Source organism: Garra rufa, chromosome 1 (assembly GCF_049309525.1).
Source record: "Garra rufa chromosome 1, GarRuf1.0, whole genome shotgun sequence".
NCBI lineage: Eukaryota > Metazoa > Chordata > Actinopteri > Cypriniformes > Cyprinidae > Garra > Garra rufa.
The window spans coordinates 14,424,311-14,447,156 of record NC_133361.1 but is presented as its reverse complement, the minus strand read 5'-3'; the positions used below and the strand labels follow the sequence as shown (position 1 = coordinate 14,447,156).

Sequence of the window (22,846 nt, the reverse complement as noted above, 5' to 3'; positions counted from 1 at the left end):
GGACACCTTTCTCAAATGAGACATTCTGTACAAGCCTGCTAATTACCCGTTGATTTGAGTCAGGTGTGTTGCATCAGAGAAAAACTAAAACCAGCAAGACAGTAGTTCACGAGGACTGCAGATCCCATGTCTAAACTGTACAGTAAACAATCTGATGTTTAGACTCCTGTGGAAATCAAGTGAAACGAGGTCTAATATAAAAAAAAAATATATATATATATATATATATATATATATATATATATATATATATATATATATATATATATATCGTCTGTTCCGTCTGACATTGTGCTAAAATTGGTTTCATCATCAGAAGTTTCGTAGTCAGACATGTTGTCAGCGAGTCGCGCTATCAACAGCTGATCGGAACGTGCGAACTGACAGCAGCGCGGATTGATGGAAACGGAAAGAATATAGTGCCGATTAAAACTGAGGTATGATTTTTGTCAGGAGTGTTTTTTGTGATGTAAATTAATCAAGCTTTGAAACGCATATATTTTTTTCACGTAAAAACACACTATTTTGAGGCCCCGGAAACTAACCGTGACTTCTTTCTTGAAAAACTTCCAGCGGCCAGAACTCTGACCAGGGAGGTGAGCGCAGTGTGGGTCAGTGTGTATACACTATAGTGCTGATAAGGATTGCATACAACTTCATGTCTTAAATGCTCGAACTATTCCTTTAAACCTAACCATACCACCTGTCCCTAACCTTACCCATAACCCACCTTAATAGAAGCAATATGTGTTTTGAAATGCAATATGACCACATTAAGTACATTGTACTTATTTTTGATGTAAGTACATAATAGTTAAGGCCACCTAATATAAAGTCTTTTTTTTTTCATAGACAGTAGGTTTGTTTGGTTGCTGACGCTGTACGGAGATGTATTTGAGTGGTGAAGAGCTCCGGTTCGAATCCTGTGTAACTACAGTTCGACAAAACAATTAAAATCTAGCCTGGAAAAATCCAGACCCTAATCTATTAAGATTATGGGTCTCGCATCGAGCAATGAAAACTGCCTAACTCGAGGGGCGGCACCAAGCATGCATTTGAAACTCTCACTGTACACAATTGGATAACGCCACGACCAATCACAACAATACACACTTAGCTACCAGCAGAGCTAAATGATGTTTCATTAACACAGTTTTGGAGAAGCTCGTCAGATACTTAGCGTAAACATCACAAGAGGTGCTCACTCAAGTCAATTAGCGCCATAGGTTTAAATACAGCTGACTTACCTCAATTCAATCGATGGTTTATCAGTAACCCCTCCACCACCCCATCTCCTCACTCCGAGTTCTTACTACTCCTATTGGGAAGGGGGGGGGGGGGGAAACTCTGGGTTCGGACCATGCACTACTATTCTCCGGCTAATTATATGTAAGCTTGAACTCGTGAACTGAAAACAGTGCAGTCAAAATGGACAGACAGTTCTGACCTCACAAAGTGGAACATATACCTACGAGATCAAAGGCAGATATCACGTAATTCTCACACATATAGCGTGTTGCTAATAAACGAGCTAGCATGACTTAGCAATTTGTTACCAGATAAATAGATAATAAATATTAGATATATTAGGTAGAATAGAAGCTTAGATTAGTTTAAATGTTTAAACAAAGAAGGGAAGCATGAATGAGTCTCAAGGAGATTCTGGGATTTTACATTTTAATTTTGACAGTTGGAGTTTGATTAAGTGTTAACAGAGGCCAGCTAATAGATGATGTGCAGGTAAACCTCACTCCCCTGATCTCAAGAGACGCACTAGTGACCGACACTAGAGGTTGCAGCCTTTAGCCTCCTTGTTAGTGCATCCGCCTCCCATGCCAAGAGACCCACTCGGACCGGGTGCGAGGGGTTACATAAGCTTGGAATACACTACACAATTTTTGGCCTGATTTTCTGCCGATTTACAGTCTGGAGAAGTTGACGCTAACTGCTAAAGAAAGTCAGGGCCAGTCTGCAGATTTGAGGTGATTCCATTGAAAATCGCATAGTGTATGATGGTCACTGACTCCGATTTTTTTGCTACAGACTTTCATTCTATCCAGTTGGGGGATATCAAACATGTTTGATATTTTCAGCCGGTTTTAGAACGCATATTGTTTTCATTTGTTAAGCGTCTCCTAGTAACAAGGTACGGTCTGAATCTTCTCTATCGCCTATATTGCGCACTACATGCCATTCATCATCTATTTATAGTGTAGGGGGTGTGACGCTACGGACTTTAGAGAGCATTTGATTGGACAGAACGTTTGATGAGAAACTGAAGTGCATGGTGAAATCATCCAAATCATCGTTGATTCATGTTCTTCATGGGGACTTTAACGATTGTTTCCACCGTCTGGAACCGAATTTAGTCTTTGACAGTCGGACAGGAGCACAAACCTAATGACTCACTAATGAGTTACTCCACTACACAACACACCTAATGATTGGTGAGTCATGACTGGACAAATTCTGCCGAACCAAAAAAAAAAAAAAGTGGACTAAAACGGCAGCATCAACTGCAGCATCTACCTACCGGTGCTCCCTCACCCGCACCAACCAGCAATGACATGTGGGGCCCAGATGAGGGCTTCATAGGTGGCAAATGTGGGCCCCATTATGGGCTTGCACCCGGGATCCACATTGGGGCCAGCCGTGGAAGCCCAGACGTACTAAAAGTGGGACCTGTAAGGGTACTGCATGGGTCCTAACTGGGCAATTCATGCCAAACCCATTTGGGCCCCACCTGCCCAACGGGTTTAAAGTGGGTTTGCACCCGGGATCCACATGGGGGCCAGCCGTGGATGCCCAGATGGGTTTTAAGTGGGATCTGTAAGGGTCTTATGTGGGTCTTAACCGGGCAATACATGTCAGACCCATTTGGGGCCCAACAGTCTGAAGGGGTTTAACCCTCTGGGGTCTGAGGGTGTTTTGGGGCCCTGAAGAAGTTTTGACATGCCCTGACATTTGTGCGTTTTTCAGTATCTTAAAAACATATGAATGGTTAAAGTCAGATTACATTGTAATCAGCACATATTGGGCTACAATAATATGCAAGCAACATTAATGTGCATGTTTGTGTTTTTGAGAAAACTAGGTTTATGCGTGGTTATTGAAAATCTAAAGTTTTGAAGTCACTGAAATAAGGCATGAAACACATATAGGACATTTATTTACAAGACTTTTGATAATTGGATGTCGTAGGCTAGAATTTTTTCAAACAAATGATGTGAAAATCATCTCGTTCACTCGTTCAGAGAAAACAATATATTGATGTAAATTTTATAAAACATGTTTTGTGATCGAAAGGGATTATTCATAGGTGTGGCAATGACCCATGAATATTTAGCAATTCACACCCGAGAGACAAAAGAGCCCTCCCTAATGGCCCCATCAATGACTGACTTGACTATAGCAGGTAAGGAAACAATGTGAGAAGATTTAGAGAAGGGAGTTTTAGATTATTTTTATTTTATTTACTACACTGTATAACCAAAACATACATAATGAAGGTCAAAGACACATTATTGAGCTCCCTCATCTAACCACACAGATGTGCACAGACTTTGTGGCATTTCTGAAAACTTTTTCTGAATTCTGTTCAACAAATGAAACAAGTAAATCTTACCTGCTATTTTGCATGCCCTTAAAAAAAATACAAAAAAAGTCAAAAACTTGTTTTACACTAGAATATCAGTGTAGTTGAACATCTCAAGTTTCTAGTGGTCTCAAAGAAAAACAGTTTGAAGGGACTCAAGGGAAAGAGGGCAGGTTTCATCTTTTGAGCAGGTTTGAGATCACTACAAAAACAAACAAAAAAATCATATCAGTATCATCTGTCAGTATACAGTCATAGACTCTAGCATTTGTACTAATGTAAAAAAGGACATGTAATATCTCAGAAACTAATATATATTGTTTAGCACTATATTACTAATAAACGTGATGTAGGTAAACATACATTCAGTGTAAGCACTCATATTACTTTTACACCCTACTGTTATACAATAAAATAAATAAGTATGATTCTATAGTCATAAACATATCGTCATAAATGCATCTCACAGTCATAATCACATCGTTTTTCTAGAACATTATAAATATCCTGGCATCGTGAGAGATTCAATGCAATCAAATGTACTTCATAATGTTTCATAATGTACTTCATAATGTTTCATTTGATAAAGATAATTTTAGTTTGGAATAAGTCTAACTGGTAAAATGTGTACATGTTTTGTCAAAGTAAATAACAGCGAAAGCTATTAGGAAAATGAAAGTAAGACTTACTCATGCAAATGTCTCCTCCTGCTGGGTTTGCGTTGCATCGCGTCCTTCTTGTGATCGTGGTAAATATAAATCTTATTCCTCACAGCATATCTTCATTCAGAAACAAACTGTAACCAAGATGAACTTGAATTCATGTTGCTTTGTTGCGGTGTTGTGGGAGTTTCCTCACGTACAGATACTCTGGTCCTTGCTGCGCTTGTAGCACATGGCTAATTTGAAAACAGAAATCACCCTGTTTGTTTTCTTTATTCTAAATAAAAAAGCACAACTTTCTGCTGTTCTTGTGAGTGTGCACAAATAAAAGAACACACTTTACAGTTTCCAATGATGTATATCTCTAATTTGTATGACTAAAACCGACAGAGCATTTTTAGTGTCCTTTGCGCTGATCTAAAAAAAAATGAGCTGGTATCGCCGGCGATACAGCCGGCCTCTGGGAGTTAAAGTGGGCTTGCACCCGGGATCCACATGGGAGCCAGCCGTGGATGCCCAGGTGGGTTTTAAGTAGGATCTGTAAGGCTCTTATGTGGGTCTTAACCGGACAATTAATGACAGACCCATTTGGGCCCCACCTGCCCAAAGGGGTTTAAAGTGGGTTCCCAGCCAACATGCATATGTGGGGCCCACATGGTTTATGCTTGGGCTATATGGGTACCAAGTGGGCATGGTCCCAAAATGGGCATCTTATCTGGGGCCCACTTGAGGTAGCTAAGTAGGTCCCACATGGGTCAAAAGAGGTGGGCTCCCCATGTGGGTCCCAGCTGGGTCACTAATGAGAAATGAGCATATGGGCTCAAAATGGGCTATACAAGTGGGGCCCATATGGGTTTAACATATGGGCCAGTTACCGTCTATATGGGTTCAGAATGGGGAAACACATATGGGGCCCGCTTTGATAAACCATATGGGTTTGGCATGGGCAAACTCAATAAATCCCATACAGTGTGCCTACATGGGGCCAAGGTAGTACCCAGATAGTTACCGTCTATATGGGTTCAGAATGGGGAAACACATATGGGGCCCGCTTTGATAAACCATATGGGTTTTGCATGGGCAAACTCAATCAATCCCATACAGTCTGCCTATATGGGGCCGAGGTAGTACCCAGATAGTTACCATCAATATGGGTTCAGAATGGGGAAACACATATGGGGCCCGCTTTGATAAACCATATGGGTTTTGCATGGGCAAACTCAATCAATCCCATACAGTCTGCCTACATGGGGCCAAGGTAGTAACCAGATAGTTACCATCTATATGGGTTCAGAATGGGGAAACACATATGGGGCCCGCTTTGATAAACCATTTGGGTTTTGCATGGGCAAACTCAATCAATCCCATACAGTCTGCCTACATGGGGCCAAGGTAGTACCCAGATAGTTACCATCTATATGGGTTGAGAATGGGGAAACACATATGGGGCCCACTTTTATGAACCATATGGGTTTGGCATGGGCAAACTCAATCAGTCCCATACAGTCTGCCTACATGGGGCCAATGTAGTACCCAGATAGTTACCGTCTATATGGGTTCAGAATGGGGAAACACAAATGGGGCCTGCTTTGATAAACCATATGGGTTTGGCATGGGCAAACTCAATAAATCCCATACAGTCTGCCTACATGGGGCCAAGGTAGTACCCAGAGAGTTACCGTCTATATGGGTTCAGAATGGGGAAACACATATGGGGCCCGCTTTGACACACCATATGAGTTTGGCATGGGCAAACTCAATCAGTCCCATACAGTCTGCCTACATGGGGCCAATGTAGTACCCAGATATAGTGACCGTCTATATGGGTTCAGAATGGGGAAACACCTATGGGGCCCGCTTTGACACACCATATGGGTTTGGCATGGGCAAACTCAATCAGTCCCATACAGTCTGCCTACATGGGGCCAAGGTAGTGCCCAGATAGTTAACGTCTATATGGGTTCAGAATAGGGAAACACATATGGGGCCCGCTTTGATAAACCATATAGGTTTGGCATGGGCAAACTCAATAAATCCCATACAGTCTGCCTACATGGGGCCAAGGTAGTACCCAGATAGTTACCGTCTATTTGGGTTCAGAATGGGGAAACACATATGGGGCCCGCTTTTATGAACCATATGGGTTTGGCATGGGCAAACTCAATCAGTCCGATACAGGCTGCCTACATTGGGCCAATGTAGTACCCTGATAGTTACCATCTATTTGGGTTCAGAATGGGAAAACACATATGGGGCCCACTTTGATAAACCATATGGGTTTGGCATGGGCAAACTCAATCAATCCCATACAGGCTGCCTACATGGGGTCAAGGTAGTACCCACGTAGTTACTGTTTCTATGGGTTCAGAATGGGAAAATATATATGGGGCCCGCTTATTCATTCCAGTTGTGTAACACGCGGGCAAACACAATCAGTCCCATATAGGGAGCCCACATGGGGTCAAATTGGTACCCACATAGTTAATTAATAGTTACCAAAAAATAACTACAATAATTATATATATTTTTCATTGTAAAACCATTATAAATTTTCATAAGGGACATGGGTCCTCTTGGCCTAACCAAATATGATTTTAACATGACTGAGTCCAATTTACAAATATTTTGGAGCATTATGATTAGCTTTTGGTTATAGCCGTGTTTGGTTAGAGTTAGAACTAAACTCAGCAAGACAATCATTCACAATTCTGTCATCATTTGCTCATTCTATTTTCAAAACCTGGATGAAGTCTTTCTCCTGTTGAACATTATCTAAATTATTAGTGAATTAGATATTTTAAAGAATGTTGGAAGTCAGTGGCTGGACCCATCTTGGGATATAAAAATAAAAACATAAAAAGGCTATGGAAATCATTGGGGACCAGAAACTTTTTGTTAAGATAATTTCCCAAAATATTTGTGTATATTGTTTTTATAACACAGAAGAAATTAATACAGGTTTGGTAGCCTACAACTAAAGGTGAGGAAATGATAGCAGCATTTTGGAGTTGAAGAACCAAGCTGGTACAGGCAAACCAGGTCAAACCTGGGTGTAGTCAAAAATGTCCTGCATAGCACATGTCTTTTGATATCTGAAATTGGGCAAATGACCTGTACACTCATTGGACATTACATATTCAAAGTGTCAGTTTTTAGTGGTCTGATTTTATGAAAAGGTTAGAGATTACTAATTATCTCTAAACAATGGGATAAAATATTGGGATTGTAATGGCTTTGAGACGGGTAGAAGAAATCAAACCCTCTAGAAGCTTGTCATGTTCCCTGATTAAGTGGAACTCCACCAGTTTTATGTCAGAGTGGCAAATGCATTTCTAGAGATATTCTTTTAAATTTTGTAAGGTCATCAGTTTATAAAATAAAATAGCCCAAATAAAGAAAGATAGAATGGAATTTTATGTTTCTGAAATGTATCATTAGCTTTTTTCATTTTCTGTCCCAGCACATGACAAACCATCAAAGTTATAAAATGGTTTGCTAAATGATTGAAAAGGGTTTACAAAAATACTTATAAATCAAAGTTAGTTTTTTTTTTTTTTTACATGATACACTATTGCCAAAAGTATTTGCCCCCTTCTAATGAAAAGGTTTGACTACTTTAGTCATTTCCATTAGAACAAACTTAATGTTTGAGCATGCAATGATATTCCAGGGAATTGTGTGCTTCTAATTTTATAGAAAGAGTTTGGACAGGAGCCTCTTCAATTTTAAGATGACAAAGCCTTTGTGTATAAGGCAAGGTTCAAACCGAAATGACTGATTCAGTCAGTGCGGAAGAGCTTGACTGGTCTGCATAAAGCCATGTCCTAATCCCAGTTGAACACCTCTGGAGTGACTTTAAATGAAGACCTTGAGCCAAAAACGCATCGCCAAAAACCAATGACTTGTACAAACACCACATGGACAAAAGTATCAGGACACCCCTTCTTTAAAACAGAAATATGTACTTCTAAAACTGTGGAAACAAACATGGGAACATAATTAATGTATTTAAAAATTGTATTTCCATCTCTGTTGAAAAAGTTTTGGATTTGTCAAAAATGACTGTAGGCTACCGATATGTACAAGTCATTGGTGTTTGGTGATAACTTTTTGGCTCAATGTCTGCATTTAAAGTCAATCCAGAGGTGTTCAACTGGGAATAAGACTCGACTTTAAACAGACCAGTCAAGTTCTTCCACACTGACTGAATCAATCATTTCAATTTGAACCTTGCCTTATACACAAAGGCATTGTCATATCAGAACTGAAGAAGCTCCTGTCCAAACTGTTGCTATTAAAATCAATTCCCTAGAATATCATTTTATGCTTAAACATTAAGATTTGTACTCATGGAAATTACTAAAGTAGTCAAAACTGTTCATTAGAAGGGTACTTTTGGCTATAGCCTATAGTGTATGTATTTTGAATCAATAGCCCTTTGTTTTGATTTTGTGGACCTAAAATTTTTAATTTTTAATTTTTAATAAAAACATTTTTTAATTGCTAAAACTGCATTTTTATTTCATAAACTGAAAACACTTTTTGAATAACTATTAAAATAATACAGCCTACAAATAACACTTAACACACATATTTATTAAAAAAATCTTAATCTTGCCATTACCACGCTGGTTGTTTAACCTTGCTGCAGGGATCATGATTGGTTAAGCTGACTGTCATCTTAGTAACTGGCCAATGACAACTGTGCGCGCCTTTACCGGTTAGTAAATACGTTAGTTTGAGTTGGTGATGTGTGTGCTTCTGTTCAGCAAGATAACGAGGTCTGTCCCTGGTTATTTGAATAAGTGACTGTTACATTTTTATTTTAAATTAACTCACGTTGTGACATGCTGAGAACAAAAGCTTGAATGTGAACACAGAGGAAGGTCGGACTGGATCTGGGAGGTCCTGTAAACAGATTGATGATATCAGGTAAGCGAACATATTTCAGTCTTTCTAGTGTTATGTTCTTTCTGTGTAAATTACAAATTAGGTAAGTTAACAGACGCACTAAGACTTGCATGTTTGTGTGTACTGCCTCATCAAAGATGTTAAACCAGATGCTGATCGCGATTAGCATATTAGCCAAGGGGCAACCTTCCGGTCTCCCTCCTGAAACCAACACCCCTGCTGAAAAAAACAGCATATGCTGGTTAGGTATGTTTTGGTGCTGGGATGCTGGTTTTAGCTGGTATATGCTGGTCCTTTGCTGGTTTATGCTGGTCCCTTGCTGGTTTTTGCTGGTTTATGCTGGTCATGTTGCTGGTTAATGCTGGTCCTTTGCTGGTTTATGCTGGTCCTTGACCAGCAACATGACCAGCATAAACCAGCAAAGGACCAGCATTAACCAGCTAAGGACCAGCATAAACCAGCAAGGGACCAGCATAAACCAGCAAAGGACCAGCATTAACCAACTAAAACCAGCATCCCAGCACCAAAACATACCTAACCAGCATATGCTGGTTTTTTCAGCAGGGACGGAAGTGACTGAAACTGCAATTCATCGACTGGCCGCTTGAGGCTGGCTGCAAAAGGGAGTCAATCCCATTGACACACCATGTTAAAATGCCCAACTTTACAGCAGAAAAAAGTATGTTTACAGCCTGGTTCAAAAAATGGTTTTGGTCTATATAGCTAGTTTTGCCCTTCATGTCAACTGTGAGGGGGGTGAATTTCATCGGTTTAAGTTATATTAAGCCTTAAAGTTCAGCATAATTAAGGGCGTGGCCATTTGAGTGACAGGGGGATTGCCGCTGCTGACCACTGTCACTCTAGGCGGGCGTGGTTTCAGCAACCAGCTCCACCCACATCCCGCCTTTTTGCCCATTTTTGATTATCCGGGAGTGACGCGCGATTACGCGATTCCAAGATGGCGACGGCCAAATCCCGCCCACTATGAGCTTCAAATTAGCGCTTCAGAATCCTACGGGTAACATCACGGATACTACGTCCATATTTTTTACAGTCTATGATATTAGCACATATTTGTAGCCCCTGATATAAGGATCGCTAATGTGTCGTCATCATGACGTATTCTCAGTGGGGAACGCAAAGCATTTTGGGAATCCGCGGCACAAACATTAGGCGCCAGACTTGATTGCATGGAGGGAAGAGTTCAAGATACCGTCTACCTGCTGTGTTATATACTGCAATAGTCGTTCTCACGATAGAAGTGGCTTAAAGCTTAAGAAAGGAATATGCTTTTATCGTTTTCCAGTGTGGAAAAATTAATGTACAAGCCATGTCTTAGAGGTGACAAAAAGGCGACGAATGGCATGGATAACCGCAGTAAGGAGACCCAAATTGTTTCTGTGATCAAAGCTGAATTTTCAGCAGTCTTCAGTGTCACACTATCCTTCAGAAATCACTCTAATATGACGATCTGATGATCAAGAAACATTTATGATTATCAGTGTTGAAGTGAACATCTTTGATGAATAGAAAGTTCAAAAGAACATCATTTATTTTAAATCTAAAGCTTTGTAACATTAAACACTACTGGTCAAAAGTTTGGGGTCAGTAAGAATTTTATTTTATTTTTGGGGGAAAGAAATAAAATAAATCAATACTTTTATTCATCAAGTTAAACTGATTAAAAGTTACAGTAAAGACATTTATAATGTTAGAAAATATTCTATTTTAAATAAATGCTGTTCTTTTGAACTTTCTATTCATCAAAGAATTTTAATAAAATTTTGTACACAACAGTTTTCAACATTTATAATAATCACAAATGTTTCTTGAGCATCAAATCGTCATATTAAACTGATTTCTGAAAGATCATGTGACACTGAAGACTGGAGTAATGATGCTGAAAATTCAGCTTTGATCACAGGAATAAATTAAACTTTACTATATATTCACATAGAAAACAGCCGTTTTAAATTGGAATAATATTTCACAATATTACTCTTTTTAATTGTTTTTATCAAATAAATGCAGCCTTGGTGAGCAGAAGATACTTCTTTTAAAAACATTAAAGACTTTACTGGATAAAATTGTGGTTGTGTGCTGTGCTTTGACCAATATGTGTCCAAGTATTGTTGTGAAGCCATCGTGTTAGAATTATACACGATGCTCACATCTAACATGTAAATGTTTTTTTTTTTTTTTTTTTTTTCCCAAAAGATTTTGTAATGTCTCTTCTCATATGTAACGTTAATGATTTTTAGCCATCTCTGTAAATAAAATATACAAAAGACTGAATGAAATTCTGTCTCAATTACATAATTTGAATAGTAGTAACAACCAACTTAATTTCTGTTTCTTTACATATTTAACATTTTAATACATTTAGATCAAAACATTTACATTATAAAGAATCCATAGAAAAGAACTGGAAATGTATGAGGGTAGGTTGTGGGTGATAAGTTACAGACATGTGCATGCATCACATTGCCATGAATCTTCTCTGGCCGGTGCGCTGCTGAGTCCCACGCAATTTAAATGGAATCACTGTATAGGACAGTTCTGATTATCGCAACTTTGTGTGTGTATGCACTAACACTTAATATCATATAGTTGTATATATATATGGGTGCTGGAAGTTGGGCAACAGTTTGACGTCCCTTGACCAGTCGCTCTGCTCGTAAGGATCCAGTCCTTTGATTCCCTTTATTTTCTCGTCATATCTCGTTTTTGCATAAGGATTTAGTTTTAGGCGGTATGGTCCGACAATGTTTTCTTTAGCCCGCTGCATTTTGTAGGATTATATTCTGTTTTCCATGTTAATCTTTCAATATTTTCATGCCAGATTATAGCCTGCTATGCCAGCCGGGCCAAACATACCCACAATTCTTTGCGTTCTGAAGAGGTAGCCGCCCATTTAGTCACATGTCTTAGCGATCTCTATTGCTGTGTGTTATAGATAGGCTACAAATGTTGTCAGCTAATTTAAACGTAATGCATGAGAAGCAGCAATGAGTACAGTAAGTGATGAAAGTGCTACTTAAAGCTCGGAAACACAGGAATCTAACTACAAAAACACAAACTGCTACCAATAACATTATTTTTAATTTTTAATCTTTTAAAATATAAAGTTAAAAGTATGGTTCTTCAAAAAAATACATTTGTGAGACATTTGCCCCACTGATTATCAATATGATTAACTTTTTTTATTATTTTGTCTTTCTTCATCTGAGGTAACAAATACGGAGAACATGCTCTCCGAAAATACAAAAATATTATGAGTCCTTCATGAGCCTCAAATGGGATAAATGCAGCTGCAGGTAAAATTATGATAAGTTTTGGTTTGATTTGAGTGCACTAATTTTTAAGCTACAATTGTGTTTACCTTGTTATGATACATTTATAAAAAGAGTCTATTGTTGTGAATCCAGTGTCTTTGGGGATTCACATTTTTTATTTTTGGATTGTCATGATTTAGGCATATTCTTTTTTTTAATTATATAAAAAACTAACATTTTAAAAGCTGACTGTTCATGTTTTCGGAATGATTTATTGTGGCAAATGTTGGTACGTTTGAAAAACATTTTGCATAAGAGTTTAAAAGAATTTTAAAAGTGAAATCTTTATTTTTAAGGACTTATCAGCCCACCCCAGACCGACTGAGGATTCAGCTTATTGCTGGCAATATAGTGGAGGGCTCTTCTTTATCTGCTACACTCCACTATAACTTCTGCTATGGATTTATTAACTATTTGTACTATGTACTATGAAAAATGAATTTGCCAGAACCTACAATTACATGCTATTTTATTTTTTTATATTATTATTATTATATATATTTTTTGTTAAATCTTCAGGTAGTAAAAAAAAAAGTTTTAGTATTTTAGTTTATCTAACAGCTCTAACTTATCAGGGTAATTACCCCCTTTTTTAACAGCTCTAACTTATGTTATTAAAACTGTAACCCCTAAGTCGATCCATCCTGGAAATTTAAGAATGGCCCACATTTGTGATCAACTCATTTGTTTTCCAACGGCACAAAGAAGAATATTTTAAAATTTCTATTTTAAATGCACTCATAAATCATCAGCATTAATAATATTAATAAGATTAAAAAATACTTTAAGCATTATTTTGTTGGTCGATTCCATCCATGGACATAGAATATAAATGCGAGAATCTGCCTAATAGTAAAATGACAAAGTCTTTAAATAATAAAAAAAAATATATATCATTTTTGTTATTATTATTATTGTTTTTTAAATGGTTAACTCATAACAATAATTGTAGTGGTCCTTTAAAACACATTGCATATGCATGCTTCATAAACTGATTTTAACAATAAAAAATTTAATTAGATTAGTTTGAATGAATGAACAGTAATTCTCTATTGATTTCCCTAATGCCCCTCCAATGACACTCCAATTCTATGACAATTCAGAATTATTATTATTATTTTTAGTATTATCCTGAGTAATAGTTGTTTTTCTTTAATATGTTGTTTTTACATGTAAGTAACAAAATTATTTTAATTTTAAGCATTACCTTAATTCAGTAAAGCACAAAAATGCTATTTGTAGTTGTTTGATCTTGCATATTCAGTATATTTAAACAAATTTGTTTTGCAGAGGTTCTTAAGAAGAATGCGATGATTGGCAAGAAGCTGATGGGGATCTCTCAAAATTGGAACAAGAGACGGAGGAGTACAGAGCATGTCTAGAATGCACGAGTGACTGTCTGCACTGTAAGCACAAATGTATAGTTGCTGCTGCTTTTAATTGTTTCCAATTTATTTCCTGTTCAAATGTTCGAAGCTTTCTGTAAATATTAGGTCAAATACAGGTTGAAAATGTAATAACTGTTACATTATTTTGAACAAGTAGGTTTATAACTTTGAAGAGATGCTCTTTAAAGGTCAGTCAGTGGTTACCAAATCTTAACAAGTAAAAAAAAAAAACATACATAGACAAAAACAAATTAAACCCTACAGCTCATGAAGATACATTGAGGTCTTAAATGGAAAGTTCACCAAAAAAAAATTGATGTTTATGTCCTTACCCCCAGGGCATCCAAGATGTAGGTGACTTTGTTTCTTCAGATATTTAACTCAAACCATATAATAACAGTGGATGGGCTTGGTGCTTGGTTTTACCTTTAAAAGTAAAAAAAAAATCAAAATTACACCCCGCGTCTCGTGACGATAAATTGATGTCCTAAGACACGAAACGATTGTTTTTTGTTTGGTTTTTTTTTTTTTGTGAAAAACTGAATAGTATTTATATAATTTTTTACCTTTGATACACAGCCAAGTCCAACTGTCCTGAGCGCGAACTCAGCCTCCGGCTCATTTCACGTGTACGCGCTCTGGCATAGTATACGCAAACGTTATAAGGGGAAATTGGTGAACAGTCAGCAGTCCCCGATGAGTTTGCGTAAGCAAACGTAATTTTTTGCTTTAAATCGGTTTGAACAATCAGGATAAGTGCAAGTAATTACCATTTTGAATAGCTGCTATACCAACAATCTCTGTGCACTGTGTAAACAAAGAGTGTCATATTCATGCGACAGATCGCTTCTGGCATTTACGTATACTACGCCAGAACGCGTACAAATGTAACGAGACGGATAATGATCTCTGAAATGACATGGCTCTGTATCAAAGGTAAAAAAAAAATATAAATACTGTTCAGTTTCTCGTAAAAAAACAATTGTTTCGTGTCTTAGGACATCAATGTATCGTCACGAGCTGCAGGGTGTAATTTGGATTTTACTTTTAAAGTGCCCCTATTATGCCTTTTCAAATATGATATTTCATGTAGTGTGTCATGTAGCTGTATGTGAACATAAACTATCTGCAAAGTTGTGACGCCGACAGTGCACTATAAATGAAGTTTTTGTCTAACAAAAAAAAGAGTCGGCTCACATTCGCCTAAACGAGTCGTCAGCAATTCGAATCTTTTTTCTGTAACGGCCACACGTCACGAGCTACACATTTGCGTAATGTCCGCCCACGTTCAATTTCGCGAACAACTTGCCCGCCCACAAACAGTAGGCCTACCATTTTCACGTGGATTAACGTTACATCATGTCAAGAAGACGCCCTGCGCTGTGAGAGTGAATTTGTTTTATATGCCCTTCCGAAAGATGAAACTACCAAGAATGAGTGGTTAACATTAATTTTTTCAACACCTCAGCAGTCCAATGCCAATCTTGTGTTGTGTTCGCGTCATTTTACTGATGACTGTTTTTCCAATCTTGGGGAGTAACGTTACAACGCGAGATTCACCAAACGCTTGGTTTTAAAAAATGGATCAGTGCCCAGTTTATTTGGACCAGCTTGCTCCTCTGAACTTCTACCTGTAAGTATGATTAATAATTGATGATTGTATTTTCTAGCGATCGTTCAAAATACGTCTTTGTGTACGTTGGTGTGTAACAACCCCGCACATGTCTTGGTAAGCGGCTAACTTGCGTTTCTGTAGTTCTGTTGTTCAGCTGTGAGTGCAATGTAGTCTAAAAATTGTGATTGATGCAGCTTGACTGTCTGTCTGCCTTATTAGTTTAAGTAATGATAATGATAAACGATGGCTTAACGCAGTGTTATGGGTTGTACGTTACAGTGTTGAAGTTCACAACGTAGAGGTGTGTCCGGTTTGCTTACAAAAGCAAATTGCAAGCACTTTCCACAGTTATAATATGACACCCACTGAGAAACGTCCTGCTCCAGTCGTGCTTGCAAAACAGTTTCTTGTCGATGTGCCACTTCAACCGTTTCATCGTCAGACTCCGGCTCGAATTGATAGAAAAGATAGCCTCGATTTTACCCTATGCATTAACAGGTCTCCGCAGCTGTCATTCAGTTATGCCAATGGGCGTTTCGTTTTGCGCTGAAGCGGTAGACCAATCCAAAAGGACTGCACCATCTGACCAATCACAGCGGTGAGGGCTCACTGAAAGGAGGGGTTTAGAGAGACTGATTCTTCGAACTGCTTCACAGGAGTCGTTTACGAATCATTTAGAAACGGGGTAAAATTAAATCTAATTTTTGAGAAAACTAAAGTGTTTTTTGAACTTGCATACATGTAAACCTGTTTTAAGAGACTATTACAACAATATTAACTACCTTTAACATGGCATAATAGGGGCACTTTAAGGTTTGTGCCCATCCACTGCCATTATATGACTGACAGACTACAAACAAAGTCACCTACATCTTGGATGCCCTGGGGGTAAGCTGATAAACATCACATTTTCATTTTTGATTGAACTATCCCTTTAAAATAGTTTGGTCTGTGCAAAAAAAAAAAAAAGAACAGTATTTATATTATTATTTACCTCTGATCCACATGCTAACACCGTTCTGCTGTCCTGAGAATGTTCACCCAGTCCGTGTGTGATCTTTCACACGTATACGTCACTCATCAGTTTACATGAGCATATTTGCCTCTCAAAATGGTAATTACTTGTGCTTATCCTGATTCTGGCAACTGATTAAAAACTAAAAGATTACATTTCCTTGTGTGAACTCATCTGCTAGTATTGACTTTTCACCTACAAAGACAAACTTTTGACTACATTGCCAGAGCATGTTGATGCATCACATGTCAGCTATTGTGAACGTTCTCCATACAGCTGAATGTTCCGGTGGATCAGAGGTTAATAATGATACAAATACTGTTCAGTTTCTTGTACAGACCCATCGTTATGTGTCTCAAGACCTCAATGTATCGTCACAATCCACAGTGTTTAATTTGGTTTTGTCTGTGCATGTTTTTTTTGTGTTTTTTTTACTCTCAATGATTTGGTAACTATTGACTGTCATTATATGACTGACAGACTGCAATGGTTTGAGTTTAAAAAATATTTTTTTTGTGTTTTACTATGAAACAAAGTCACCTACATATTGGATGCCCTAAGAGTAAGCAAATGAACATCAAATTTTCTTAAATATATAAATACTGTTCAGTTTCTTGTACAGACCCATCGTTATGTGTCTCAAGACCTCAATGTATCATCACAATCCACAGTGTTTAATTAGGTTTTGTCTGTGCATGTTTTTTTTTTGTTGTTGTTTTTTTTTTTTACTCTCAATGATTTGGTAACTATTGACTGTCATTATATGATTGACAGACTGTAATGGTTTGAGTTAAAAAATATTTTTTGTGTTTTACTATGAAACAAAGTCACCTACATCTTGGATGCCCTAAGAGTAAGCAAATGAACATCAAATTTTAAAACTAATTTTGAACTATCCCTTTAATCTGACATTAATGTGCTTATTTAAATACTGTCCTTGTGTGTCTCCAATAAATTTAAATTTGAAAGTATTTTAATCTCACTGTGTGCTTTAATCCTTTAAAATTTATTTGTGTGGTGTTGATATTCTTTTAGATGTAACCCAGATGATAGCTAGCTTGGCCCCATGCATAAATTGCTGGGGCCAGCTTGGAACCCATAGACAATCCCAGTTACAGCCCGTATTTCAGCCCATGTAGTAACCTTGTAGTACCCAAATCTGGGAACAAGATGGGTCTTGTGCATGTTGCCCAGATGGGTCCCACCTAGTGGCAAGTGCAATCTAATGTGAAATCCATGTGGGCCGTTAACATGGGGCCATTATGGAACCGGCGGACAATCCCATACAGAGCCCATTTTTCAGCCCATTTAAAACCAACATTGGCCCCACATACAAAACTTAGCTGGGTTAAAGCTGGGACCCATGTGGGTCTTAAGCATGTTGCCCAGTTGGGTCCCACCTAGTGGCAAGTGTAGTCCTATATGAAATCCATGTGGGCAGTTAACATGGGGCCATTATGGAACCCGCGGACAATCCCATACAGAGCCCATTTTTCAGCCCATTTCAAACCCACATGGACCCCACATACAAATGTTGGCTGGGTTTGCACCCGGGATCTACACGGGGGCCAGCCATGGATGCCCAGATGGGTTTTAAGTGGGTTTCTGTAAGGGTCTTATGTGGGTCTTAACCGGGCAATACATGTCAGACCCATTTGGGCCCCACCAGTCTGAAGGGGTTTAAAGTGGGCTTGCACCTGTGATCCACTTCGGGGCCAGCTGTGGTTGCCCAGATGGGCTTTTAGGGGGACCTGTAAAGGGTCTTAACTGGGTAATTCATGTCAGACCCATTTGGGCCTGCCTAAAGGGGTTTAAAGTGGGTTTGCTCCAGGATTCAACCGTGAATGCCCATATGGGCTTAAAGTGGGCTCTGTAAGGATCTTATGTTGGTCCTAACTGGGCAATTCATGCAAGGCCTATCTAAGCCCAACCATGCCAATGTAACGATTGTTGTCTTCCGCGTTGTTTCACACAACTGTCACCTATTGCAATGGACGACGCAGACCACGACTCTGGTTCTCAGTTCTTTTATTCAGTGCTGCACTGATGATTGTGTCTGAGAAATACATCAATATGTATTAATATTGATATTAAAAATATTGAAAATATCCAAGATGGCGGCGCGGTCAGACGCAGCAGCAGCAGCTTTAAATGTCGTCTGTTCGTCTCCAAACAACGTTAATTTACTGCAAATTCATAGGGAAAGTACTCCAAAACTCACTCATGATCGCCACAGCCTTTTGGAAATCGGCAACATATACAAACACCAACTCTCGCCGGCAACTACTGAAAAGCGTCAAGGCCTCTGCATACTGCTGAAGCCGTCTCACCTACTGATGCTCCCCGCACAAGGCGGCGTCACAAGCGGTGCGAGAGAGGACGGAAGCGCGGTAAGCGCGGAGGTATACGAGCCAGGCTAAGGGCTAACCCCACAAATCCGGCTCTTCCAACACTGATGCTTTCAAATGTTCGCTCGCTGGAAAATAAACTGGACTTAATTCAACTCAGTCGGTCCACAGAGCATGAGGCAAGGGATTGTTGTGTGTTGGTTTTCACCGAAACATGGCTAAACAACAAAATCCCTGACTCCGCCATTCAGCTGCACGGACTTACACTCTGGTCCAGTTGGCGGTGGTAAATGCACCATCTAAGCTGGTCTTCCAACCACCATAAAACATGTAAAGAAGAAGAAAAAGTTGTGCATGGTATTGTTACACCGCAGAAATGGTGAGTGGCCTATTTACATACTTTTAGATGTGCAATGTGGTCTGGTCTTTTTTTTTAGCAGAGTACTGCTCACACATGCTACATGTGCACCAGCCATTTTACCTCCAGTAATTGTTTGGTATGTGATATATCAATTAGACATTATTTATTTATACAGAAATAAAACATCCTTTGCTATATAACAATCTAACTTTACAATTTTTCAGATCTGAATACTAAGATACTCCAACAAATTAAAATGCTGTAACAGAGAAAAGCTGTCATCATGAATGACTTGGCAAAAGTTAAGTCTGTTCTCATGAAGCAGGCAGAAGAAGATGCCCATGAGGAACTTTTTAAACAACAACAGTGCTCCAGCTTTGAAACTTTTGAAGCCTTCTGTCAGAAACAAAAATTATCGAGAGCTTTATGTTAATACTATGCGCAGTGACCTCACAGTGACCACATTATGAGCACACAGTGACCACATTATGATCTCACAGTGATCACAGTATGAGCACACAGTGAGTGTGCAGTGACCTCACAGTGATCACAGTATGAGCACACAGTGATCACAGTATGAGCACACAGTGAGTGCACAGTGATCACAGTATGAGCGCACAGTGACCACATTATGAGCACACAGTGACCACATTATGAGCACACAGTGATCACATTATGAGCACACAGTGAGTGCGCAGTGACCTCACAGTGACCACATTATGAGCACACAGTGATCACAGTATGAGCACACAGTGAGTGACAAAAATCTAAAAGGCAAACAAAGAAAAATATTTACATGTTTTGTTGATTTAAAAAAAGCTTTCGACTCTATCTGGCATGATGGATTACTATACAAATTATTACAAATTGGCATTGGTGGAAAAACATTCAAAGTTATACAATCAATATATAAAAACAGTAAAAGTGCGGTTAAAATTGGCAATCTCAGAAGTGAGTTCTTCCAGCAGGGTCGTGGAGTGAGGCAGGGATGCAGTCTGAGCCCAACCCTGTTTAACATCTACATCAACGAGCTGGCAGAAGCTCTAGACCGCTCTGACCAAATCCCAGGCCTCACTCTACACGACTCTGAAATCAAATGCCTTCTGTATGCGGACGACCTGGTCCTGCTGTCTCCTACAGCTGAGGGTCTCCAGCGCAGCCTGGCCCTGCTGGAACAGTACTGTGAGGAATGGGCATTGACAGTAAACCTGGACAAAACCAGAGTCATGGTGTTTCAAAAGAAGGCCAGGTCTCAGGGAAACAGATACCAGTTCTATTACGGAGGGGAAGTCCTAGAGCACAGCACCAGCTACACTTACCTGGGTATTGAGATCTCAGCATCAGGCAGCTTCAGTCTGGCTGTGAAGGCCTTGCATGTGAAGGCCAGGAGGGCATTTTATGCCATAAAATCACGATTTGGACAATTAAAACTACCAGTTAGAACATGGATTAAATTATATCAAGCAATCATTAAACCAATTCTACTGTACGGGAGTGAAATTTGGGGACCAGTATTAAAGTTTGAAAATTGGGATAAAAGTTTAATAGAAAAAACACAATTGGAATTTGCAAAAAACATACTAATGGTAAACAGAAGCACTTTGTACAATGCCTGCAGAGCTGAACTGGGCTTATACCCCTTACACATTGAAATTAGAAAAAGAGCTATTCAATTCTGGCATTACCTGACTCAATCTGACACCAACTCTCTTCAATATAAAGCCCTTCTTGCCAATGAATCCCCCATAGTGTCTCATCCTCTAAATACACTCGTCCTCCAACTAATAAATAAAACTCAAGCTGAGTCTGACTCCAACCACAATCCTAACATCCGTAAAGAAATTGACAAAGATCTAAAGTATAATTATGATGAAAAATTAAAAAATGAATTTAATCTCCAAACCAAACTCCAGTGTTATTCGGCCCTAAACAGAACCACCAAATTGGCAGATTACTTATCAATTAAACACATCAAAGAAAGGCAAATTCTTACAAAATATCGACTCAGTGACCATGAATTAGAAATAGAAAAAGGAAGACACAAAAAAACATGGATTCCTAGAGAACAGCGAATGTGTAAACACTGTAACTTTAGTCAAATAGAGGATGAGAAACACTTTCTTCTTGTCTGCCCCAAATACACCACTACAAGGCAAATCTTCTTTCCACAATTTGAAGCATTGAATTGTTCATTTTTGTCTCTAAATGACTCAGAGAAATTACATTATATACTCGGAGAGCATGATGTGACAGTCAAACTAGCTGCAAAATATGTATATACTATACACACCATACGAAATGGTTAATTATTTATATTTAATTTCAAATATTGTTCACTATGTATTTGTCATTATTATAATCAATATTAGAAATACTGTCTGCTGTTTTTATGTTTATTTATTGTATTTAATTTAATATATTTTCTCAAATGTATTGTCTGTTTTATTAACTTGATGTTATTATACTCTGTATATAAAATGCTTTGGCAATACTGTAACAAATGTCATGCCAATAAAGCTACTTGAACTGAACTGAACTGAGTGCGCAGTGACCTCACAGTGACCACAGTATGAGCACACAGTGATCACAGTATGAGCACACAGTGAGTCAGTGAGTGCGCAGTGACCTCACAGTGACCACAGTATGAGCACACAGTGATCACAGTATGAGCGCACAGTGACCACATTATGAGCACACAGAGAGTGTGATGTGACCTCATATTTTGACAACAGTATGAGTGCACTGTGATTGTGCAGTGACCTCATGTTGTGAACAAAATATGAGCACATATTGAGAGCTCTGTGTGGTTACACTTTTAGTTCACTGTGACACACAAATTGTGACCGCAACATGAGAATATTGTGAACTCATAGTGACATCATTGTGAGATCAAATTGTTGACTGGGAAGGCAGCTCTCAAAACAGCAAGAGCCAATATGTCTCATGGCATCAAGAAGGCAAAACATCAATACGCTCAAAAAATAAACAATAACCTCAGTGACAGTAAAGACACTCTGTCTCTGTGACAAGCCATTCAGAACATCACAGACTACAAGCCCCTTCCACAGGCCAGTGACGATGATGCATCGCTGCCAGATGCACTCAACCAATTCTACTCACGGTTTGAGATGCAAAACGACACACCTGCAGAGAAACTTCACACACCTTCAAACGACCAGGTACTCTGTCTTTCTCCAGCTGACGTTAGGAAGACCCTATCCAGGATTAACCCACGCAAGGCTGCGGGTCCTGACAACATACCTGGCCATGTGCTAAGAGACTGTGCCGCACAGCTGACGGATGTCCTAACAGACATCTTCAACATCTCGCTGAGCCAGCCAGTCGTCCCCACGTGTCTTAAATCTACCTCCATAATTCCAGTACCAAAGAAGTCACATGTGTCCTGTCTGAATGACTGTCGTCCCATAGCACTGACCCCAATCATGATGAAGTGCTTTGAGAGGTTAGTTCTGCATCACATCAAAACCAGTCTTCCAAACACACTGGGCCCATTACAGTTTGCATACCATCCAAACCGCTCTACGGACGATGCAATATCCAGCACTCTTCACCTAGCCCTTACTCACCTGGAACAGATAGACTCTTATGTTAGAAT

General features: G+C 38.9%; 1 protein-coding gene across 1 annotated transcript in view; it reads left to right on the top strand.

Annotated features, from left to right (window-relative positions):
• LOC141286993 (interferon-induced very large GTPase 1-like) overlaps window positions 1-22,846 on the top strand; it is a 66,021-nt gene that overhangs the window by 28,487 nt on the left and 14,688 nt on the right. Inside the window, exons 6-7 of the mRNA XM_073819159.1 lie at window positions 20,180-20,606; window positions 22,269-22,838. Coding sequence (XP_073675260.1) covers window positions 20,180-20,606; window positions 22,269-22,838 — 997 coding nt within the window. The remainder of the gene's footprint in view (window positions 1-20,179; window positions 20,607-22,268; window positions 22,839-22,846) is intronic.